The following is a 20,962-nucleotide window of genomic DNA, read 5'->3' on the forward strand; positions in this document are numbered from 1 at the left end:
ACCTTTTCAACGTATTTAGTGTGAAATGCTCCCACACCTTGGATGACTTAGGTCATACTGATTTCTCCGCCATGTGTTTCAGAACAACGTTACTCAACAACGTCTCTCCGATGGTCTTTCCTCTACCTCCGCTTTGCGCCCCGCTCAACTAAACTTTTTTTTTTTTTATACTCAAACATCTCTGCGACTTAATGAGTGGTGTAATAATCGCGCGACACAACGAATCGATAATGAAATTCGTTGCCAACGCTTTTAATAATCGATTTTAATCAATTTAATTGATTCGTCGTTGCAGCCCTATAACTAAGTTCAAACTACGTTGAGCTAGCTTTATGGAACCGAAGGAACTAGAAATGATTCAGACTAACTGACATAAGTCTGGCTTATTCAATCTCGCTTTATGGAACACCTCCACCTGCTCTGCCCCCCCTGCAGCAACCCCTTGCTGCCGAACCTGCACCTGCCATGGACCTGCTCCATCTAATCCTTTGGTGCGAGCAGGTCTGGTCTCAGCCAAGTGGGGAGACATTTTAATGCCCCCTGTGATGGCCAACCGTCAAGACCAGCGGCTACCAGTGGTGAGGAGGAGGCCACCACTTGGTGCTCGGGTCGTCACCAGTGACTAATACAACAAGCTGCTGGTCCGACAGGAGGAAGACAAGGAGAAGGAGGAAGCGCGGCTTTGGAGACAGGCAGAAGTGCTGAGGAAGAGGGAGATGGCGCAGAGGAAGAGGGAGGAGGCCCAGAGGAAGAGGGAGGAAAAGGAGAGGAAGAGGGCAGAGAAGGAGAGGCAGATGGCAGTAGTGGAGGAGCTTGGCGGACACTGCGCTGTCTGCCGTAGCGTATCCCCTCCCTCAGGTGAGGAGGCAGGTGTGGAGGATGCCATCTACGAGTGGGTACAGTGTGAACTTTGTGAGCTCTGGTTCCACCTCACTTGTTTGGGGATTGCAAGTGTGCCAGCAGGGGACTGGTACTGCCCCAAGTGCTTTCTTACGGTGCGTTCACACTGCAGACTTTTTTACCGCTCAGCACCGCCGGCCTTCCCCCAGTGCCCCACGCTCGGGGGCGTGTCAGCCAGATTCATTCAGAGCTATAGTTCTCTTAAATCACTGCTGTAGTTCGTATAATGTCATGGCAAATGTGGGGGCAAAATACAACTTTTACACACATTAAGCAAAAATCCGACACGCATTCTAGATCTGACATGATCTTATCCACAGCACACAATAGGTTATCTTTTTCCACACTTTTTTAGGCCGAGTGAAAGATTAAATGCCACCTGCACTCTATGGAACGGGTCTTGTTCCGGCTGCAAATCAATCGCTAGATTATGACTTGCCACTACACATTCACTGTATGGATAGCGAGTGGCTGCCAGCCAGCATTTCAGCGTTGAATGTCAATCGTGTGCCGGGTGAGCTAGCTAGACTATGCAGCTAGCACAGAAGAAAGTTACGTAATGTGAAGAAACTGAATTTAAGTACAAAATACAACACACCAGGGACGCCGACAACCTCAGCAACCCTGCGCCAGGCATCATATTTTTTGTTTATGTCTCTGTAATCGAACATGGACGTATCATACAATACTGGGTATGAAGACACGCATACGATGAGTTGCTCTTCCATCTTGAAATTGTCAAACCTAGAAATGTTTACCATGACCAACAGTTGCTACGTTACAAGAAACCAACCCGATTGGCCATCGCTGGCGTTTTCACGCTCGTTATTTACATAAAGTTCAGAAAATCCAACTTTCGCCGCCCCGCTCGCCTTCCCACAATACCCTACGCGAGCGTTGACGCCCCGCTCGCCTTCCCACAATGCCCTACGCGGGCGTCAACGCCTGGTTACATTGAAAATGAATTGGAAGCCGACGCCCCGCTCTGCCCGCCCCGCTGCAGTGTGAACGCACCGTTAGTGAGATCTAGCACTTTGTATATATATGTTTGCTATCTTTGTATATATGTTTGCTATCTTTGGCTATTTTAACCAGTTCTGTTTAATGTTTTTGTTGAATATGTTCTGCATTTCCTATCCTGTCCGGACAGAAGTGACAGAAGGAAACAAGACACCTTTGGCGTCGCGCAATCGGTTTGTCCGCCTATCTTTGGCATTTCAACTGTTTCATCTTTAATCAGTTTAATCTTTTAAAATCAACTTTAATGTTAATAGTTTTTTTGGGGAGGCATATGGATCAGCGTTCTTGTCGCGCCTCCTGTCAGTACCTGTTCTTATGCAGGGAAGCTAATGATCCTAATATATTTCTAAACACAACATCTCACAGTTCTCTGTTGAAGGCAGGGCTCCAATTGATTTACAATTCTATATCTTTGTGTAGGATATGTTGTTATGCTAGTTTGAAACCACAATAGCTATGGAAATAAAGAGTGAATGCAATTATGGATTGAAGTTGTTCACATACAATTTGTCAATTTCACAACACCTTGCATTTCTAATGCTGAGAAGTAGTCTAGCTAAAGGAATAACTTGTCCCTGTGAGAACCCTGTGACGGATGCCAACTTTCCACCAGCTTTCATTTTGACACGCATATTCAAGGTAAGGGGTAACCACTAGAATCACAGGAGCTTCCACTGTATTCCCATAAAGTATCCCTGAAAACCTGTGTGCTAGCGAATAACTGATACAACCACACAAATACAAGCTTCTATTCCAACTTTCTTGCGATGAAAAGAGTGTAATGTGTTGCCTTTCAGAAGCAAAAGCTAATAGAAGTGACTTATTTGGTTATTAAAATAATGGTCAATTAGAATAGTCCGTAATATACATAGTTAAGGTAATTTATATGGATAGTATAGACTAATAATGTATATTAGGTTATTATACATATTATTATCATCCATATAATAGTATCCATATTATACATATGCATATTATGTATATTATATTATAAGTATAAAGACATATAAGGTTCTTAAATGTGTCTCACAAGTGTCTTTAAATGTTTTATCGTTGTGGTTGTCAGTTAAACATGTTTCCATCTGTTGGACCCCTGGTGGAAAGAAGCAAACGTTACACCATGAGTTAAATAATACAGTGCACGGAACACCGTGAGCTACTCATGGTGTGCCGAACAAGGCCGGATGTCGCCGTTTTTTTATATTTTGACCGATATTATTGGTTCAACATCATGTCAATCATAGCTCAGAAAGTTGCCAAGCGTTTTACTGCAACAACGATGCTTTTACAAGATTAGCTGTAGCCTTATTTTTGACCGTTGCAGCCTTATTTAAAGTCGCTCTACGTCCGAGTTTGCACGGAACATCGTGAGTCTACAGTACTCGACGTGTCTCAATAAAGGTGTTTAGATTTCTGGTTAACAGCAGTAAGCTAGCTAATTTGTTGTGAAAAAGTGTGGCTTTATAGTGAGATAAAGCTAACGTCGCACGGTTTAGCTAGTTACGTTATAGCCTACGGATAATCAATAGAATTTCACTCAAAATCAAAAGGAATGTTATATCTCTGATATATTAAACTCACCAGTAATCTGAAATATTCTATTTTTCTTAACACCGAACAGCCTCGACTGCCCTCGAGTCCAGTCCAAAGACTGCTATGCTGAGGCAATAGTATGTTCGACTTCATGCAGCACCGGCGTCGTCTGCACCCGCCTGCAGCCCGGCTGACTTGAAGCAGCCAATGGCATTCTCAGCTTCAAGGCAGCCGGCTGCAGCCGACTGTCGGCGCCGCATGAAGTCGAGCATACCTAATAATACATTCTCTACGGACACCGAGAAGTGTCAAAGTCAAAAGGGGTTCTTTTAAAGATTGAACAACTCTCGGGCCAGAATGCCGTCAAAAAATTAAAGCTTTAAGGTAATGCTTTTTATTATTTTGGCAACTACACACAAACATTTTGACAATGTGCATTCACAAACAAAAAAAGTCTAATAGAGGATTCATCCTCTGAGTTACATAACTCCAGCAAAACGGACATGGGTCAACCATCAAAAATCTTGATCAAAGTCTTTTGTAACCAATAATCAGGTACAATTTACTTATTTTTTTCAATTCCTTGTTCTTTTGTCCTTCGACGTCGCTTGCTTAGTAGCACTGTCATGTTTTGGCTTCTCCATGGAGGCCTGCTGCTTCAACGCCTGCAGTTCTGTTCTAGCTAGAGGTCAAGTAAAGAGAAATCAGTCCGGCTTATTCAAAGTTGACAGTTTAACTGTCCCTCTTTACAATTAAACCATCCCTCTTTAATATTAAACTATCCATTCTACCTGTCTCACAACAAGACTGGGCCTCTTTCAATGTTTTTTTCATGTTCAGATACTGAATGGTCAAACTTTTCTCCTTCTCTGTATACGACACCTCCATTTCAAGCAAATACCGAGACCTTTTTCTCATCTCCTGGTGTCTGTAACGACAGTTGATTTAGCCATGTGCACTGACAGACAGACACCCTACAAATAAAGATCAGACAAAATATCGTAATTAAACAATTAACTTACTTATTCAATGCTACAAGTTCAAGTTGATGAGAAATCTGAGTTTTGCGTTTGCGCATCTGATCCAGTTCAACCAGGGCCTCACCAACTATACCAGTCTGCATCAAGAGAAGCAATCTGCGGCCCATCTCTTCAGTGCTACATTTTTTATGTCAAATTTGTCAAACATGATCAACACCATCTGTTATACAAGATAACTGGGAAACCGAGGAGAAGGGCATTTTTGCTGCCTACACGTTATTGAAGTTTTGAACCGGTCACAAAGTAGGGTATGCTCGTTTTGTCAAATGTACAAAAATTTCGCCTATAAACGTTTTAAAAACTATGCATGAATGCCTATGCCTACTCAAAAAGAGAGCACGAGAAAATAGCCTACCATTTACTGACGTCTTTGTCCGCAAGTTCTCTCTCCGATTTAGCCTTCTCCAATTGATCATTGGCATTAAGAATGCTGTGCTGAAGTTTGGTTGACTCCTTCATGCACATGTGTACAATACGTTTTTAAATTATACAAAACATGAATTTCTATGTAAAGGGATGCACATACACGAGAAAACTGAATTAAGTTTGTCTATGGAAAGTCAATTGAATTAATAGTCCACCTCAAGAACATCTTCGATATTTCTAAGAACGTGCGTCTGGTCGGCCATTACTTCATTGGGAGGGGGACCGCGCGGCAGTCTGCTATGAATACTCTTAACTTTCTTAACTTTTCCCATTCATTCTCTATGGCTATCCATATCGAATACTACCATGTGTGGCCACTATGGGGATTTGGGGGGCGCTGTTTCGCGGTTTTCCTACGCGATGGCCATCCTTAACCATATCGAATACTACCATGTGTGGCCACTATGGGGATTTGGGCGGCGCTGTTTCGCGGTTTCCTTACGCGATAGAGAGAAGCGTCTCTGATCAGAATATTTTTTGAGAGAACAGTACACGTAGATCTGCACTGAGGTTAGAGATCCATCTGGATAGATCTAAAGATAGCTAGCTAAATTATCAATGAACATGTTATTTTACTCATCTCTGCTTTGTGAAAACTCAACATTGAGCACGCTATGACTCTCAGTCTAACAGTATGAATGAATGAAACTGTATGTACAGTAGCCACTAATGCAATGTTACGTTGGTACTACTATAACTTCCCAAAGTTATTCAGTAACGTTAGTTACTAACAATATACCGACAATGGTTTGCCAGCATGTTATGTAAAATTAATAGTGAATCGTGAATAAAAGTCATGTTAGAAGAGAGCTGTTGGCAGCTAATACACATTCCAAGACAAAGGACATTGAGGGGGATAGGTGGGGGATGGGGGAGTTGAGATGAGGCACATTCACCTCAAGTAAGCACACTCACCGAATAGATATAGATCTACTGTAGGGCAGTGTTGTTTGAAAATACTCTGGCTACCACCCCCTCTTGAAATGTAATCTGCTGTAATTATTGAATGTGTTATTTCTTTTAAATGCAGATGTCTAAGCAAGTTTTTAGTTTTTATCATGGGAGAGTGGTGGTGGTCTTTCGGAAGGGGTCACATGGCTACCTTCTCCAAGATGCAACTGAGGAAGCCAAGCGTTGGAAGGACCCCTCTGTCTCTCTGAAGGACAAGTCAGCACCCATAAAGGAGGAACAGATGAGGGCAAGGGCGTGCTCTTTGGTCTGTGACAGAGGGGGGGATGTGTCTGACCAAACTGAGGTATTGGGGGAGTATACTTTACAGTTTGGAAAGTATAAGGGGAAATTGTTCAGATGGCTCCTTGAGAATGATGTGGGGTACACTCTGTACCTCATTAAACAATTTGAAAAGGAGCAAACAGCTGGCGTCCCTTTGGATGGGCCCAGCAGACAGCCTGCGGTCCTTTGTTGGGTATGCCAATTCCTTCTAGGAAATCAAGGCAGTGCTGGAGTACGAGGCCAGGAAGACGGCGGCTGTCAGATCAGTGGAGGAGGACCAACAGGTCGGCTTTGGCCGCATGGTTTTGCAGCGTTCGTTCTGTCCCGGACCACCACTCCAGGAACTAGCATGGACAAACTGAAGCGGTACCTGACCAAGAAGAACCAGGATGCATCCATGTTCTCTCCTCTGCTCGCCTCCAGCCAAGCCGTGGGTAGGTCATCAGTATTAATTAAATATTATAAGTCATTTAATGCTCGTGATCATGGTTAACTTTCATTTGAAGCATGTAACAGATAGGATATAAATGTAACTATTGTACAGTGAAAGGAATACATTCTTATGTTTCTTTCCTGTTTGCACCACAGTCATGGATGAAGATGAAGACCTGGAGCAAGCCATGCTGAACATCTCCCCCTCCAAGATGGTCAAGCAGGGCTGTAAGTGAATGTTCTTTTGTGGGCCTTGTTGTGTGTGACTGAGGACACATTTAAAGCAATATGCTTTTGAACTGCTACTTGACAGCATGTTGTACATCTTTTCATCTCTGCTTTGTCACTAGCTAATGCCCTGTCTCGGGTGCATCTTCATCTCCCAGGAATAAGAGACCAGCAGGCCAAGGTCTCTTTGCATATCAGTTCTTGGGACCAAGACATGACTCTTGGTCAATGTTCCTGGCCTTGTTCAATGTTCATGCCACGTTCCTGGCCTTGTTCAATGTTTACGGTGTTCTGCCTTTCAAAACTCCAATCATGAATTTACATCCTCTCCATCGTTGATGGTAAGTGTTTTTTTTCTTATACTCTGCATGATTCCCATTATGAATTTACAAGCTCTGCGTTGAGGGTAAGTGTTATTTGTCTTATATTCTGCATGATGACTGCATGAATGTGCATGCCACCGTTTGCATTGTTTGCTTAACAAGTTTTTGAACAAAATTATTTATTTAGGATCAAAGCTGTTTGATAGTTGCTGACAGATCCAATTGTGAGAAGTTCTTACATGCAAACAAAGCACACATGCAATTTGCCTCTGTCAGTCTGAAATATATCTTTTACACGGTGATTAACTTTGTGTCTTATTTTTCAGGATATAAGAATCCATCCGCTGCTCAGTCTAAACCGCCTGGTAACAGACTGGACCCCAGCACTGCTCAAGGTAAAATGATCATGTTCCTAGGACTACATCTGAATCTTTTGCAATTTACAAACATACTACAAAGAATATGTTGTGTTTTGCATGAGCTACAATGTTAAATGTTGAGAATTACATTGTGTTTTCTGTAATAGAAAAGAGTAAATCAGCAGCCACACTCTCCAGACCAGACCAGGGTGATGGACTCACCTTTTTGTTGCCAGGTTAATATTGATGTCCACATGCGCCTAACTAGATACAAGATTTAATCAAGCACAACTTACTTACCTCATTTAACTCTTGGCCTGTGTTTGAAAGTCATCTCTCACTGCAGTCCCGGCAAGAGTCCCGGTAGCAAAAAGACAGGTTGTGAGCTGTATACATATTTTTGTCATTAGATCCCCCAGTTCCAGTGAAGGCTCCAGTGCCAGTTCCGCCCGAGTTGCTTGCCCTGGGCCTGTGTACAGAGTCAGCAAACAATGCTATCTCAAAAGGTATGAGTCACTATTTAAACATATATTTTATCTGTTTAAAAATCTATGTATTTAGTCTGTTGTTTACAGAATGTAGTAGCTCATCATTATCATCTGTCATCCTGCAGCCTCTCCCCGACCTGGCTCCTGTGCTGTCTGCAGCCGCCATGCCACCGCGCTCTGCTCCATCTCCTGCCACGTCTGCGAGAGGTACGAGGTACTGGTTTGCTGACAAACCCCAGTGGATGGAAATGCTGCCACAACTCTTCTGCAACATCCTGCCAGCATTCCTCACCCACAAAAAATCCATCTGCAAAACAGTAATGGATGAGCTATGTCGCACAGGGAGGTCGGCCACAGACATGGCAAATCAGCGGAATGAGGCTCTGCACCTACGATACGAGAGGGCACACCTTGCTTATCTGTTGACTGTGCAGAATGTGCAAGATGGTGACTCCGGCCTGTATGGGCAGAAGACCATAACAGGCACCATGCGGAAGGACAACACCCCTGATCCCTTTGGTACCTACGACTCGACCGATGGCTGGTGTGGGGTAGCCATCAGTCCCCGCTACCTAGTAGACTGCCTCGTACATGAGTACCACCGTAAGGAGAAGACCCTCACTCTTGTCCTGCAAGGCACTTTTGGGCAGGTCATTCGAGCTGACCACACTCGGAAGGTGGCCCGGAAGGTGGTGCTCTCATCGGGAACCATGTCCTCGTACTCCGTGATGAACGAGAACTGGATGATCCTGTCCTGGGTGATGCTTCAGTCAGAGAGTGACCGGTCGCTGGAACCCATGTACGAGGGGCTGTCTCATCGCTACGACTCAGCTGGACTGCCGAAGGCAAAGTACCAGTGGGTGGACAGGTAAAAGTCAGATCACGGCATTTTTATTCAATTCTACAGAGGACAGAAACATTTTGCAAAATTTAATATACTATATAGTTACAGGGGATTGTATGCAGGTGACATAGAAACTCAAAGCCTATCATTAATTTGTGTTTTTCTCTCTCTGTCTCACTGTGTGAGCAGGGACTGCTGTGCTGATTTCCGGATCCCAAACCTTGACCCCCAGGAGCACCTCCACTGGGATTCATGGAAAACCACGGAAGCTTTAGTGACGGAGGCAACATCTGGGAACCTGACTAACTCATGTGCCTCCCGGGGAAAGTACAGCAGCGACATCACTGTCAAACTGGACCTTTTCCATTGCATGCGGCGGTTCTCCAGGGAGTGCGTGTCAGAGCACCATACACTCCACAGCACTTTCTGCCGGTTCCTCAGTGCCGCATTTTGTGTGGTGGACCAGACCGACCTGCAGAGGCTGACGGAGGCATACGCCTTCTGTGGGATCAGGCCTGCCAATCCCACAAAGCAGCATATCCGGGAACACTGCCGGACCAAGGTACTTTTGAATGTTCATAACATTAATAATGCTTGTTATGTTATAACTAGTGCTGTCAGTTAAACGCGTTTTTAACGGCGTTAACGCAAACCCAAATTAACGGCGTCAATTTTTTTATTGCGGGATTAACGTTCTTTTTGACCTAGCAAACTTTGACGTTTTTTTTCACATTCTGTTGCAACAACCACTGGCGTTAGAAAAACTACAATACCGCACCGGATCTAGCTAGACCGGAAACAAAACAACAGGCACGCACACACTTGTTTGGGCTTGCGAGCCGGCTAAAGAGTAGTAGCAGAGCCCGTTTACGGATATTAGACATTCTCTGGGAGTAGGCTAACGTTACGTTTTGAGTTGATTGCCAGCGCCAGACGCCGAAATGGATGCCAATAAGATTCTTAATGGAAAGTTTACTTTTAAAAGGTTGGCAAATAGTTCCATTAACAAGACCAAAGTGATCAGTGTGTTCTGTCGTTGTGAACCGAGCTATCATCGCAGCACGTCGTGAAGTCTAAACATTTTTTTTTATGGCCAAGCACACAGCTGATGCGATTTCTCCGCCCGCTCGTCAAAGCCAGGCGATTGCAATGTTGTTTTCAATAAAAAAAAAACATTTGCACGAATCAATCCGAACCACTTTTCCATGTTGATAAGAGCATTACAATTTGAAAAAATAATGGATGAAAAAGATATCAAGGGACATTTATAATAGATAAAAATGTGCGATTAATCGCGATTAAATATTTTAATCGTTTGACAGCTCTAGTTATAACATAAATAAGAAAAATACGTAATTTCATTTCTGTATTACGTTAATGCATATGAAATCATCTGTAATACTTTTTTCAATTGTAAGGTACCACAACCTACAGAGCTGCTGGAGAGAGTGGAGAGCGTCCTCAAGCAGTTCTTCCTAGAGACAGATCCCAATGGTGTCTACCTCTTCAAGCCGTCCATGCTGAAGCTGTGGAGACTACAGAGGGTGCACATCCTGCCACAGAGACACAGGGGAGAGATTTGGCCTGCAGTATGTGGAGCCAGGCTGTCACCCTGTGCCTCTGGACTGGTTCAAGAACACGTCCCAGGAGGCTGATGAAGAGTGAGCTGAGGAAGAGGAGGCTGACCGGGTGGTCGCCGACCAGCCCTTCATCACGCCAGAAGACAATGTAAGTTGCATTGATAGCACTTTGTAATTTACCCTTTTAAACTTACACAGGTTATACCTGCAGACTAAGCACACATTTTTTATTAATATAATTAACATAATAATTGAAATGCATGAACTTCCTCTGTTGCAGAATGACATCTTTGGTGAGGCTTCTGGAGTCTTGCCCCAGACCACACTCCAGCCAACCCACCAATCAACCTCCACTCAAGGTAATTTTGCAAATATCCCTTATTTTACACATCAAGGGGGTATTCCAAGTAGCGGGTTTAATTAAAACTTTGAGTTGTTTAACCCTGAAAAGAGGCATACTCCGAGTTCCGCGTTCCAGAAAGAAAGGTAACAAAACCTTTTGGTAAGTTTCCATGGTAACTTACTCCTTGAAACTAACCTGCTCAATACCAGGTTATCCATGCCAAACTCTGGTTTCAACCGATCCGCCCCCACTTTCTTAGCCTGATAGCGTTGGCAGACACGGCATATAATTTCCTGGTTCAGCCGAGCAATCTCGAACAAAAATTAATTCGCTTAGTTATACGCCGGGAGACGATTTTAAGACTGCGGTTTGATGTACTTTAATTCCCTGATAAATACCTAAGTTAACGTCACCGTTTCCTGTCACAATCTGTAATTTATTTTAGCAACTTTCTCAGCCCTTGGGTCTTCATCGATAGTGTTACTCGCCGTGGATTTGCACTCAGAATTGACCAAATACCTTTTGCCACTGAAATAAAGAAAAATAATTGAAATTATATTTGGTCTTCTTTATTGCCTACAACTAGAAATCCAACAATGAGTAGCCTATTTCTATCGGCTATTGTTCCTACAATTTACATGATTCATATGATTCCTACAATTTACATGATGTAGGCTACCGTCCTGTAACTGTTATTTCAGCAAATCTATTTCAACATTGTTGGGGGTCGATATATTGGCCAAACAACCGAAACTAATTCCCCTATGGTTTGAAGGAAGATGGGAAACTGAACAGTGTATTAACATTAACCAAATAATGCCAATACCAATGGAATTACAGTTATTTGACTCTGGGTTAAATCAGAGCAAGAATGCAGTGGCGCCATCAGCGGGGGGGCCGGGGGGCCACGGCCCCCCTGACAAATTTGCTGGCCCCCCACTGGCCCCCCCATCGCGAGTCGCATATTGTCCGTCATCAAGATTTTTTTAATTTTCTTAATGTAAAATGGGATTTCAACTTCACTCTAGGACAAATCAACGTAACACATTTTAAACATATTTTAACCACAATCTACGATTGAAACACTTCGTCATAGAAATCCAAGTATCTCCCCACTCAGATCCTTTCACGTATCTTCACACTCAGAGCCTGTCATCCCTCCCCCCACAAGAGGTTGCACTGGGCCAGGTTAGAGTGCAGCCTAGAAGCGGGAGTTTATCGTTGATCGTCGAACAAGTTCAAGGAACAAGTGAGTACAAATATTGAATAAACTGTTTTTTAATTTTAAATGACCTATTTACAGTAGGCAACCTCACGTTGGTAAGCTACAGTAGTTATATAAATCGGTATTTTAGGAGGGCTGTCTTACCTTGCTAGCTAGTGCTAGCTAGTTCAGACAAGGTTACTTCAGTCTAGAGAGTAGCCTGTACCAACTTAAGCAATTTTGGGCCGATCACACCGAGAGTGTATTTTAAGACATTGCACTTAAAACCCCATTGTTTGCTATGGTACGTCAGTACAGCTCTGTTAAATTACATACGCGCTTTTTGTCGTTTTTGAGGCAGACGCTTTTCTAAATACACTCTTGAGTGTTAGTGTAAAGGGCCCTATCGTCCACTCTAAATCTCCAACGTTCGGGGCCCCATTATCGTCCACAACCGTTTCTTCCGTTAATTTCTTAAATAAGATATGCAGCAGCAACGAAAGAAAGTAACTCATCGATACGTTCTCAAACCGTATGTGTAGCATCTGTCTTCCGCAGCATCAAACTGACATTTCTCCATTGAAAGTGGTTGGGTGGACAATAATGGGACCCCCTGGCTAACTGCTAAAATCAGGAAAGTAACATTTCTAGGTATTTCCTGATTGGATTTCCAAACCGGAATGTTAGGTGTGTGTCTACATATTAAAGTACAAAGCTGTGACATAACTTTTTAAATTAGTAATATAACGACATTTTGGTAACATTTCTAACGAGCGTCGAGAGCTAAGTGGACGATAATGGGACCCCTTATGCTAGTGGTTTCGGCCCGTAACTGAAGTTGAACTTGGGACTGTTAGAGTATCTGGATAGCTGGCGTTGTGGGATGGTACTGTATAACGTTAGCTAAGCTAGCTACAATCAGTAACTGTATGTCAATTTGCAGACAATGAAAAGAAAGTCCACGTCGGATATTGCTTCTTTTTTTATAAAGAAAAGTGGTTCCAGGGAGACGCAGCAGAGCGTTAGCTCCGAACCCAATGTTGTTGTCGAAAGTGAGGATACCATTGGTAGGGAGGACAGACCAAAAATTTCCTATCAGTTTTGCTCCGTTTTTCTTTCAATTCCGTATGTAACCTAACGTAACTCAAACTTATCCGAAGTCAGATTTCAGTTACCTCTATTAGTTTTCTCACAAATCCAGTTTTTAGTTGTGATTTTAGGTAATTTTTTGAAACGTTCCACCGCTTTAAGCCTTGAGTTTTGTGGCACCGAGAAGCTGTAAGCTTCCCTTTAAGAACGCCATTGTTCTACGTCACAGAGCTCTGCTTCTAGCCAGCGCGGGAAATATGACTTGCATTTGTCATTTAGCAGATGCTATTATCAGATTCTCTGCTCTTATCCAGACTTACATTCTTTGTACATTGCGAGCTAATGGGGTGTCCAGTACTTCGCTATAAATAATTATGTTAAATCGAGACCACGAATATGCAAATGTTTGTCACGTTTAGCATTACTGCTGTAATGTAAATTGGGCCACTTGGGGGTGTATTTAACATTGAACAGGGTTTTTGTGTGTGCTTGTTGTGACATTGCCCATTATTTTCAAATACCTTGATTTGAACACGTCTGTTTGTTTATGATGGAAAAAAAGTATACACTAATTGTATTATAAATAATATACTTTATTTATAGGGATATGAAACTTATGGTCCAAAATGTAGTCATTGCCTGTGAAAAAAACCTACAGGTTGATAGCTCTCAGAGGACAATTGGGCACCTCTGCATCCATGGTGAAGGTTCAGGGGAGCAACTTGTATCTATTACTTCTATACTAGCTAGACAGTTTGGCTTAACAGGGAGTCACCCCATTACAGGGCCCCCTGTCTCATATCACCAAACTGTTTTACTTTTAATCCTACCTGTATCTACTTTTATAGACATACTCCGTTTTAATATTGCAAAGCTAAGTCTGTCCGTGCCGCACAGGCCCACTTGATCAGACAACCAAATGCTAAAACCAAACAAATACTACTAGTACTTACCCAATGCAGCTATCAGATATTATGGCAGACCATTTGGCTTAACAGGGAGTCACCCCCTACTGGGGCCCCCTGTCTCATATCACAAAATGGTCCATCATGAATATCCTCAAGCTACCACAAAGCCTGAATATTACATACCAATAGCTAAATGACACACTGCAAAGCTAAGTCTGTCAGTGCCGCACAGGCCCACTTGATCAGACAACACAATGCTAAAACCAAACAAATGACTACTTACCCAATACAGTCTGAATATTACATACCCATTGCAAGACTACAAACCTATTTATAAATCCTTTCACAGATGTCCGAGCTGAGGCGAGAACTTCAGCTCTTCTATCTGGATCTAACCCTGACAACCATTCCCAGGACCTATTCTTCTTAAACATGACCATACCCTCTAATGCTATTTTACTTGCCCTGAACTTTGATCTAATCAAATATCACAAAATCCCTCTCGCATTAAACATTTGTTTTGGGCACTGATCTGAGGACATGATACTGATCTTCAGACACATCGTCATACCGTCCTTGTTCCAAGTGGTCCGCTACCAACCTACAGCAAACTTTCACTAAACTAGCAAATACAAGTTCTAGAACTTGTTGAGTCATAGCATCAAACTCTTCTGACGTTGACTCCAACAACTTATCTAAGATGGGTCCTCTGTGGATGTCTACATCCTCAAACAGAGTGACCCTTCATAAACTGCCTGCTGTCTGCCTGCCACTCGCTAAGCTTATAACAAGCGTTCTACACCTATCATTCATTGCTAATACATGTTCAGTAGGCAGGGCTGCCCATATATGGGAAAACTTTCTGGGGCCCTGCCGTGGTAGGGCCCAGCCGCGATGCCAGCAATAATCATGTTCGTCCCTAAATATTTTAAGAAATTATAACCAATTTTATTTTGAACTGAAATACTCACGATTAGGGCCTACTTAAAAAAAGCAAACATAAACATTGTATTGTTGACTTAACCGGTGAAGTCAACGAGTGGTGCGAACGCAGGGTTGGACCAAGTGTTGATTATTAAACAGAGTCAGGGTACAGGACAGACTACACAACATAACGCTAGACCAAGTTAGCCGCTAGATAATGGTTGTTGTTGCTTGCTCTCCAGTCAACTTCGAAAGATGCTCCCAGCCAGGCTGCAGAAACCATCGATATGTCTATGGCAGAGACGAGCAGCAGTAGCCACGATGCTAACCAAGAGGAAGCTAGTTTGAGCAAAGCTGACACTGAGAAAGCGCATGTTTTGCATTGCTCATTGCTCTGAGGATATTCTGCACTTTACCTTAACCAATTAACTGTGGCAGGAGGAGAAAGGTCCTTAAGTAAACTCAAAGTCTTGCGCTCCACAATGAGCCAGGAGAGGCTCAATCACAATACTTGCCATTGAGTGTGAAATGGCTAAACAAATTGACTTTAAATACATTATAAAAGACTTTGCATCCAGAAAGAAAAGGAAGATAGCTGTATAATAGGCAAAGATGAAGGCAGGTAAATTGCATTTTATACTAGAAAATGTGGTGTGAGTGTAGCAGATCTCAGTATGTCAAATTCTTATTTTTATGTGTGTGTGTCTGGCCCGGCACCACACAAGTTGTTAAGGCCTCTCAGTTATATTTATTAAACTTTATGTTTAAGTTTTATGTATAAAGATGTATTTGTTTTTCTATAATGTAGCACCCATCGCTGAGTAAGTATCTCTCTGTTTACATATGTTTAATGTAGAGAGAGAGAGCACACACGTACATGCGTTAATATAAGTAGCCTAAAGACCTATTAGGGGGGGCTCATTCACTGGACCTTTTCAGGGGTCCAGCCATTTCTATGGGCGGCCCTGCCAGTAGGCCTACAGTATTTGGTCATTTAAATGGGTCATTTTGTCCGGTAAAGTTACATCTTTTCAATGCTTGTGGAGTTTAAAGTCATTTTTAATTATATTAAACGTTACAAGGTGCGCTGGCATTTGAAATACTAATGTGTGACAAAGCGTGATAATGTCGATCATGATCCCATTTGTTAATGTTTCTAATGGTAATTTACCACAAACCCTAAGACTATTTGGATCTAAAATCATACCAAAACTTTTGCAAGTGGCCATGTGTTGCTCCCCCTCACCTGTGAATGCAATTTCAGTAGTTCTTGTCTTTTTATCTGCCATAGAATTTCCTGTCTTGCAAAATTGATTGCTGGAAAAAAAGAATATTCGCGCTTTTTTTTAAAAATAGATTTGCATTTCCTGACAGACAAAAAGGTAATGATTGGTTCCGATTGGTGCTACGTGACAACAACATTTGCATATCACGACCATGAATCATTTCGATAGAAACGTCTTTTTTTTAAGTCACCAAGAGAGTGGTTTTTATATCATCAATGTTTGTTTTTTGTTCTGCACACTGAAAAGATGCATGTAAAGTGTCAAAAATATTTATCTTTCAAACCAGTAACCATGACCGATACTTGCATCCACATACGTGTATATATAACAAGGCTAGTAGCACACAAACGATGTCAGTCAATTGATGTGAGCATTGGAAGCAGCCTAGCATGAGTCAAGCGCGGGAGTTACAGAGGCTCAAAACGTCTGACGTCACAGGTTTCTGAAAGACTCATTCAGGGAGCCAAAACACAAAATGTATGTCTTTCGATTTTCTTTAAAATTTGACTGATGACGTCTTTCTACGTAACCTTGCTTTCCAGGAAGTATCAGGGTGGTGCCGACATGTGGGAAAAAGTTACAAGGGAAAAACTAACCTTTTTCTCAATAGAACGTTCAGATTTCAATGCATTCCTATGAGATTTTCAGCAACATGTCTTCAACTTGATTTTTCTCAAAATGTATATGTTTTAAAATTGACTAAATATACCTTATTTTGAAGAAAACAACCTACTCTTTCATTTAAGATATGTCTCCCGGTGGTGCCGACCTTCTATGAAAGGTAGCCAAAGCAGCAAAACTATAAACATTATTTTCACACACTTCCTCAATATGTATTGCAACCAACATTTGATAGCATTAAGGGGTAAGTGTCTACATGTTAACTGGCATGTTTGTTTTTAATATCTCGATAGTAGTCGCTAGTTATAGAGCTAAGAAAAGGACGTGGACCTTAAAATTCCGGTGCCAGATTTCTCACTGGCGTTCTTAGCTACATTCAGGCTAACTTAGCATTCGATTTAATGCGTTTGCTACCGGCGTTCCACAGTATTTGACAGTTGGTTAACCTAGGCCAAAAATGACGCGTTCTATTGTCCTCCCTACCATTGGCGTCAGTGAGCAAGCATCACAGGTAGAGTCAGAGAGGGAGCACGACAAAACAGAGGCAGAACATGACAGCGACGCCCAGACACTGGCAGCATCAGAGTCAGCAGTTTTGCAGGATAGTGTGGAACAGGTAGCAGAAAAAGAGGTTGACAACCAAGCGAGGCAGGACTTAGCTAACGCTGTTCTATCCGTTCCTGGACCAACAGGTAAAGCTATGAACGTGACAGAGCCCCTCAACATATGAATTGCTTGGGAGCATAACATTATTACATAAAGCCTTCTGATTCATGTTTATTGGTAGTTGAGTTTGAGTAGTCTTAGTATAATTGTTTACTTGTTGATATTACGAATGTAATCGGTAATTACTTTAAAGAGGGAGTAGCAACTCTTATTAATGTTGTTATTTTAAAATTAAAGTGACTGACTTTCCGTCTTGTTTCATCGTAGATATATCCCAGTCAAGAGATGAAGGGCCTAAACAGCCACAACTGAAGCTTTTCCCTCGGACCCTCCATGTCACGACGTGAGGTGGGGTTGGACCCAAATGCAGGGGAGTACCGAGGCATAGCGAGGAACACAGGTTTAATTCTCAAAACAGGAAACAGACAGGGTACACGCAGTGACAAAGGGTAATGCTAAGACAAAGACTGGACACAAAGCAGGAACCTAAATACACAGAAACAAACAAGACACAGGTGAACACAATGAAACTAACGACAACTGAACGAGACAGGTGACGACAATGACAGGGAAACACTAGGGCAGGGCAAAACCAAAAACAATAGGGGGGCACGGCTGTGGCCGTGACACTCCAGGGAAATAGAAGACGTAGCTTCATGAAAGAGTGGTACAGTAAGCAGAAATGGATAGAATACTCGCAAAGTAAAGACTCTGCGTACTGCTATGCTTGTCGGCACTTTAGTCTCCCTTCTTCAGGTATTTCAGTGTTCACATCTGAAGAGGGGTTCAGATTGGAAAAAAGCAACTAACAAAGATGGGGGTTTTGTTGGCCATGCAAAATCTGAATCACACTGTAATGCTATGTTAGCATGGGCAGAATATAACAAGGTGACTGCAGGCGAATGCTCTCTCTCAGCCTCATTAAATGCAGAGTATAATAAATTAGTGAGGGAAAATAGAGAATACATAAAAACTGTTGGAGAAACCTTGCTCCTCACAGCCACGCAAAACATTGGACAGAGAGCACATAATGAAACAGAAGGTCAGAACAAAGGAAACTTTCTTTCTATCATGGAACTGCTAGCAAAGCATGATCAAACAGTCAAAAGAAAAATGACATGTCAAAGAAATGCTACATACCTTGGTCATAATACACAAAACGAAATGATTGATTGCCTAGCTGAAATGGTCCGTTCCTCAATAATTACTGAAGTTAAACAAAGTGAGGTTTTCAGTATTATGGTTGATGAGACCAAAGACATTAGCAAAAAGGAACAGATGTCTTTTTTAGTGCGTTATTATTACAATGGGTCAATATGTGAAAGTTGTCTCACCTTTGAGGCAGCAGAACGCCTCAATGCTGCAGCACTTTCACAGAAAATTATAGAAATACTACAGAAGTATGGCCTTGACTACAGAAACCATCTAGTTGGGCAAGCATATGACGGTGCCTCTGTTATGAGTGGGAAGAACAGAGGTGTGCAAGCACGCATCAAGTCAGATGCCCCCTTAGCTTTTTATGTTCACTGCAATGCACACTGCTTGAATTTAGTATTAGTTGACAGTGTGAAATGCATCCCTAAAGCCTATTGTTTCTTTTCTCTTTTGCAGAAACTGTATGTTTTTGTGTCTGGGTCATATGTGCACCAAAGGTGGTTAGAGGTACAGAGGGAGATGTTTCAGGGGCCCCCGAGAGAGTTGCAAAGGCTGATAGAGATACGGTGGGCATGTAGGTACAAAGCTTGCAAGACAGTGAAGGACAGACTGCCAGCTATCATGCGTCTACTAAAAGACATTTCTGAAGAAAGAAATGGTGACAGAGCTGTAGAGGCAAGAGGTTTATTGGCCCAAATAGATCTGAAGTTTGTTGGACTCCTTGTTACATTAACCAATGTCTTTGGTGAAATAAATCATCTATCAGATGTTTAACAGTCCCTACAACTCAATTTGGGCACAGCTGTTACCCTTATCGACTCTCTTGCTGAAACTTTGAATAGTTATAGAGAGGGCTCTCACTTTAATGATATTTGGGACAGTACTGTGACCCTTACCGAGCAATGCAACATCGGTATTGGACCTTCAGGGCGTCAGGTCACACCAAGCTCTAGGCTTGAAGGTTACTACATTTCCACTCCAATAGCTCAAAGACAGGTCAACACTGATTAGGAATCATTTCGGGCAGATTATTTTATTCCCATTATTGATGTGCTTCTCTCTGAGGTGAAGAGAAGATTTTCAAAAGAAAATATTGTAATACTGGAAGGGATACAAGCTTTGAATCCCTGAAGTTCCACATTTTGTGAGAAGAATGTAGTGTTACCATTTGCCTTACAATATAAATGCAGCACTGAGAATCTAGAGTATGAGATTCCTCAGCTAAAACGGACTCTAAATGGGAAGAAATCTAGTGGTTTGAAAACACCAACCAGTTTATTAGAGCTTACTGTATTTCTTGAGCCATATAGGGAGATGTTCAATGAAATGTTTAAACTATGCAAAATAGCACTTGTGTTACCTGTGAGTACTGCAGCCTGTGAGCGCAGTTTTTCAGTGCTTAAGTTAATTAAGACAGCCTTAAGGAATACAATGAGTGACGAGCGGTTGAGTAATTTGGGGGTGTTAAGTGTAGAGTCAAGAAGGGCTAAGGCCATAAATCTAGAGGATTTTGTAAATGTGTTTGCCCAAAGACACAAAAACAGGCGAATAAAGCTGTTTTGAAAAGAATGTAAACACGTCAGTAGTCCAAGATAATAAAGGTTTGATTTTTTTCATTTGGGGTCTTTTGAACATATCTTTTTACTTATATATTGTTTATGTTTATAAAAAGGCACAGCAAGGGCCAAATAAAGCTGCATTGAAAAATTGTTTAATGTTTTTGAACTGTATTGAAATTAAAGACCATCGGGTAATATTTTAACTGTAGAAGGCTTGTTTGTTTCCAGTTAATGTGTTTCTTATATACTAGTGTAATAATTTGACTAATACGCTCTTCCTATTGGTCCAGAGACGTTCTCAAAAGTCAATAAATAAATCAGTTTATTGACTTTTGAGAACGTCTCTTTTGGACGTCTTTCAACAATTCTGGTTGAAAGAAATAGCTCAAATACGAACACAGCGACTAACAACAAAAGTTAATTTCTGTGATGTCTCAGCCATAGTTGTTCTGTTCACGAAAGAAAGTATTTGTTATTGAAACTCCACAGTTGTTGATATGTTGCCTTGGAGATGTAGTGACGTCACCAGTGAGTGCAAGTGCAGCTGCTCCAGATTCGACGTGTTTGATTGGGATCTTCCTACGTATTGTTGTAGTATATAAGAAACCAAATGTTTACTCTTCGACCGGTCAGCAAACGCTTTGTCGCCTCGATTTGTTAAAACGATTGGTTCGACCTACGGTCTCGGTTAACAAACGGTTTTGTTTGTTAACGGTTTACAAAGGCGTTTGCAGACCTGTCGAGGAGTAAACATTTGCTGTTTATTACAATCAAAGTACTTCTTCAAGTTAAAGCTGTTCA

The 20,962-nt window shown here is 42.0% G+C and overlaps 3 protein-coding genes across 7 annotated transcripts in view; 2 read left to right on the forward strand and 1 right to left on the reverse strand.

Annotated features, from left to right (window-relative positions):
• Positions 1 to 7,930, reverse strand: part of ankzf1 (ankyrin repeat and zinc finger peptidyl tRNA hydrolase 1) — a 37,342-nt gene extending 29,412 nt beyond the window's left edge. The window contains exon 1 of one of the 5 annotated variants that reach the window (XR_006958555.1): positions 3,502 to 3,653. The gene's annotated coding sequence lies outside the window, so the exon portion shown is untranslated. The other 4 variants (XM_047050234.1, XM_047050235.1, XM_047050233.1 and 1 more) reach the window with 4 other exon arrangements.
• On the forward strand, positions 3,672 to 10,481 carry LOC124487866. The gene is made up of 9 exons (XM_047050231.1): positions 3,672 to 3,837; positions 5,950 to 6,586; positions 6,741 to 6,812; positions 6,935 to 7,530; positions 7,662 to 7,730; positions 7,905 to 8,000; positions 8,108 to 8,850; positions 9,016 to 9,388; positions 10,245 to 10,481. The coding sequence occupies exons 6-9, from the start codon at positions 7,986 to 7,988 to the stop codon at positions 10,479 to 10,481; spliced, it is 1,368 nt and encodes a 455-aa protein (XP_046906187.1). The 5' UTR covers positions 3,672 to 3,837; positions 5,950 to 6,586; positions 6,741 to 6,812; positions 6,935 to 7,530; positions 7,662 to 7,730; positions 7,905 to 7,985.
• Positions 10,482 to 18,000: 7,519 nt separating this feature from the next.
• On the forward strand, positions 18,001 to 19,920 carry LOC124487871 (zinc finger MYM-type protein 1-like). Its single transcript, XM_047050239.1, has one exon. It carries the CDS (start codon positions 18,171 to 18,173, stop codon positions 19,374 to 19,376), a length of 1,206 nt encoding a protein of 401 aa, XP_046906195.1. The 5' UTR covers positions 18,001 to 18,170; the 3' UTR covers positions 19,377 to 19,920.
• The last annotated feature ends 1,042 nt before the right edge of the window (positions 19,921 to 20,962 follow it).

Source organism: Hypomesus transpacificus, unplaced genomic scaffold, assembly GCF_021917145.1.
Source record: "Hypomesus transpacificus isolate Combined female unplaced genomic scaffold, fHypTra1 scaffold_105, whole genome shotgun sequence".
In the NCBI taxonomy this organism is placed as follows: Eukaryota; Metazoa; Chordata; class Actinopteri; order Osmeriformes; family Osmeridae; genus Hypomesus; species Hypomesus transpacificus.

Coding starts and splice junctions, on each gene's coding strand:
- LOC124487866 (XM_047050231.1), top strand. Junction 8,851..9,015: donor AAGTACCAGTGGGTGGACAG/GTAAAAGTCAGA, acceptor CTGTGTGAGCAG/GGACTGCTGTGCTGATTTCC. Junction 9,389..10,244: donor GGGAACACTGCCGGACCAAG/GTACTTTTGAAT, acceptor TTCAATTGTAAG/GTACCACAACCTACAGAGCT.
- LOC124487871 (XM_047050239.1), top strand. CDS start 18,171: ATGCTTGTCGGCACTTTAGTCTCCCTTCTTCAGGTATTTCAGTGTTCA.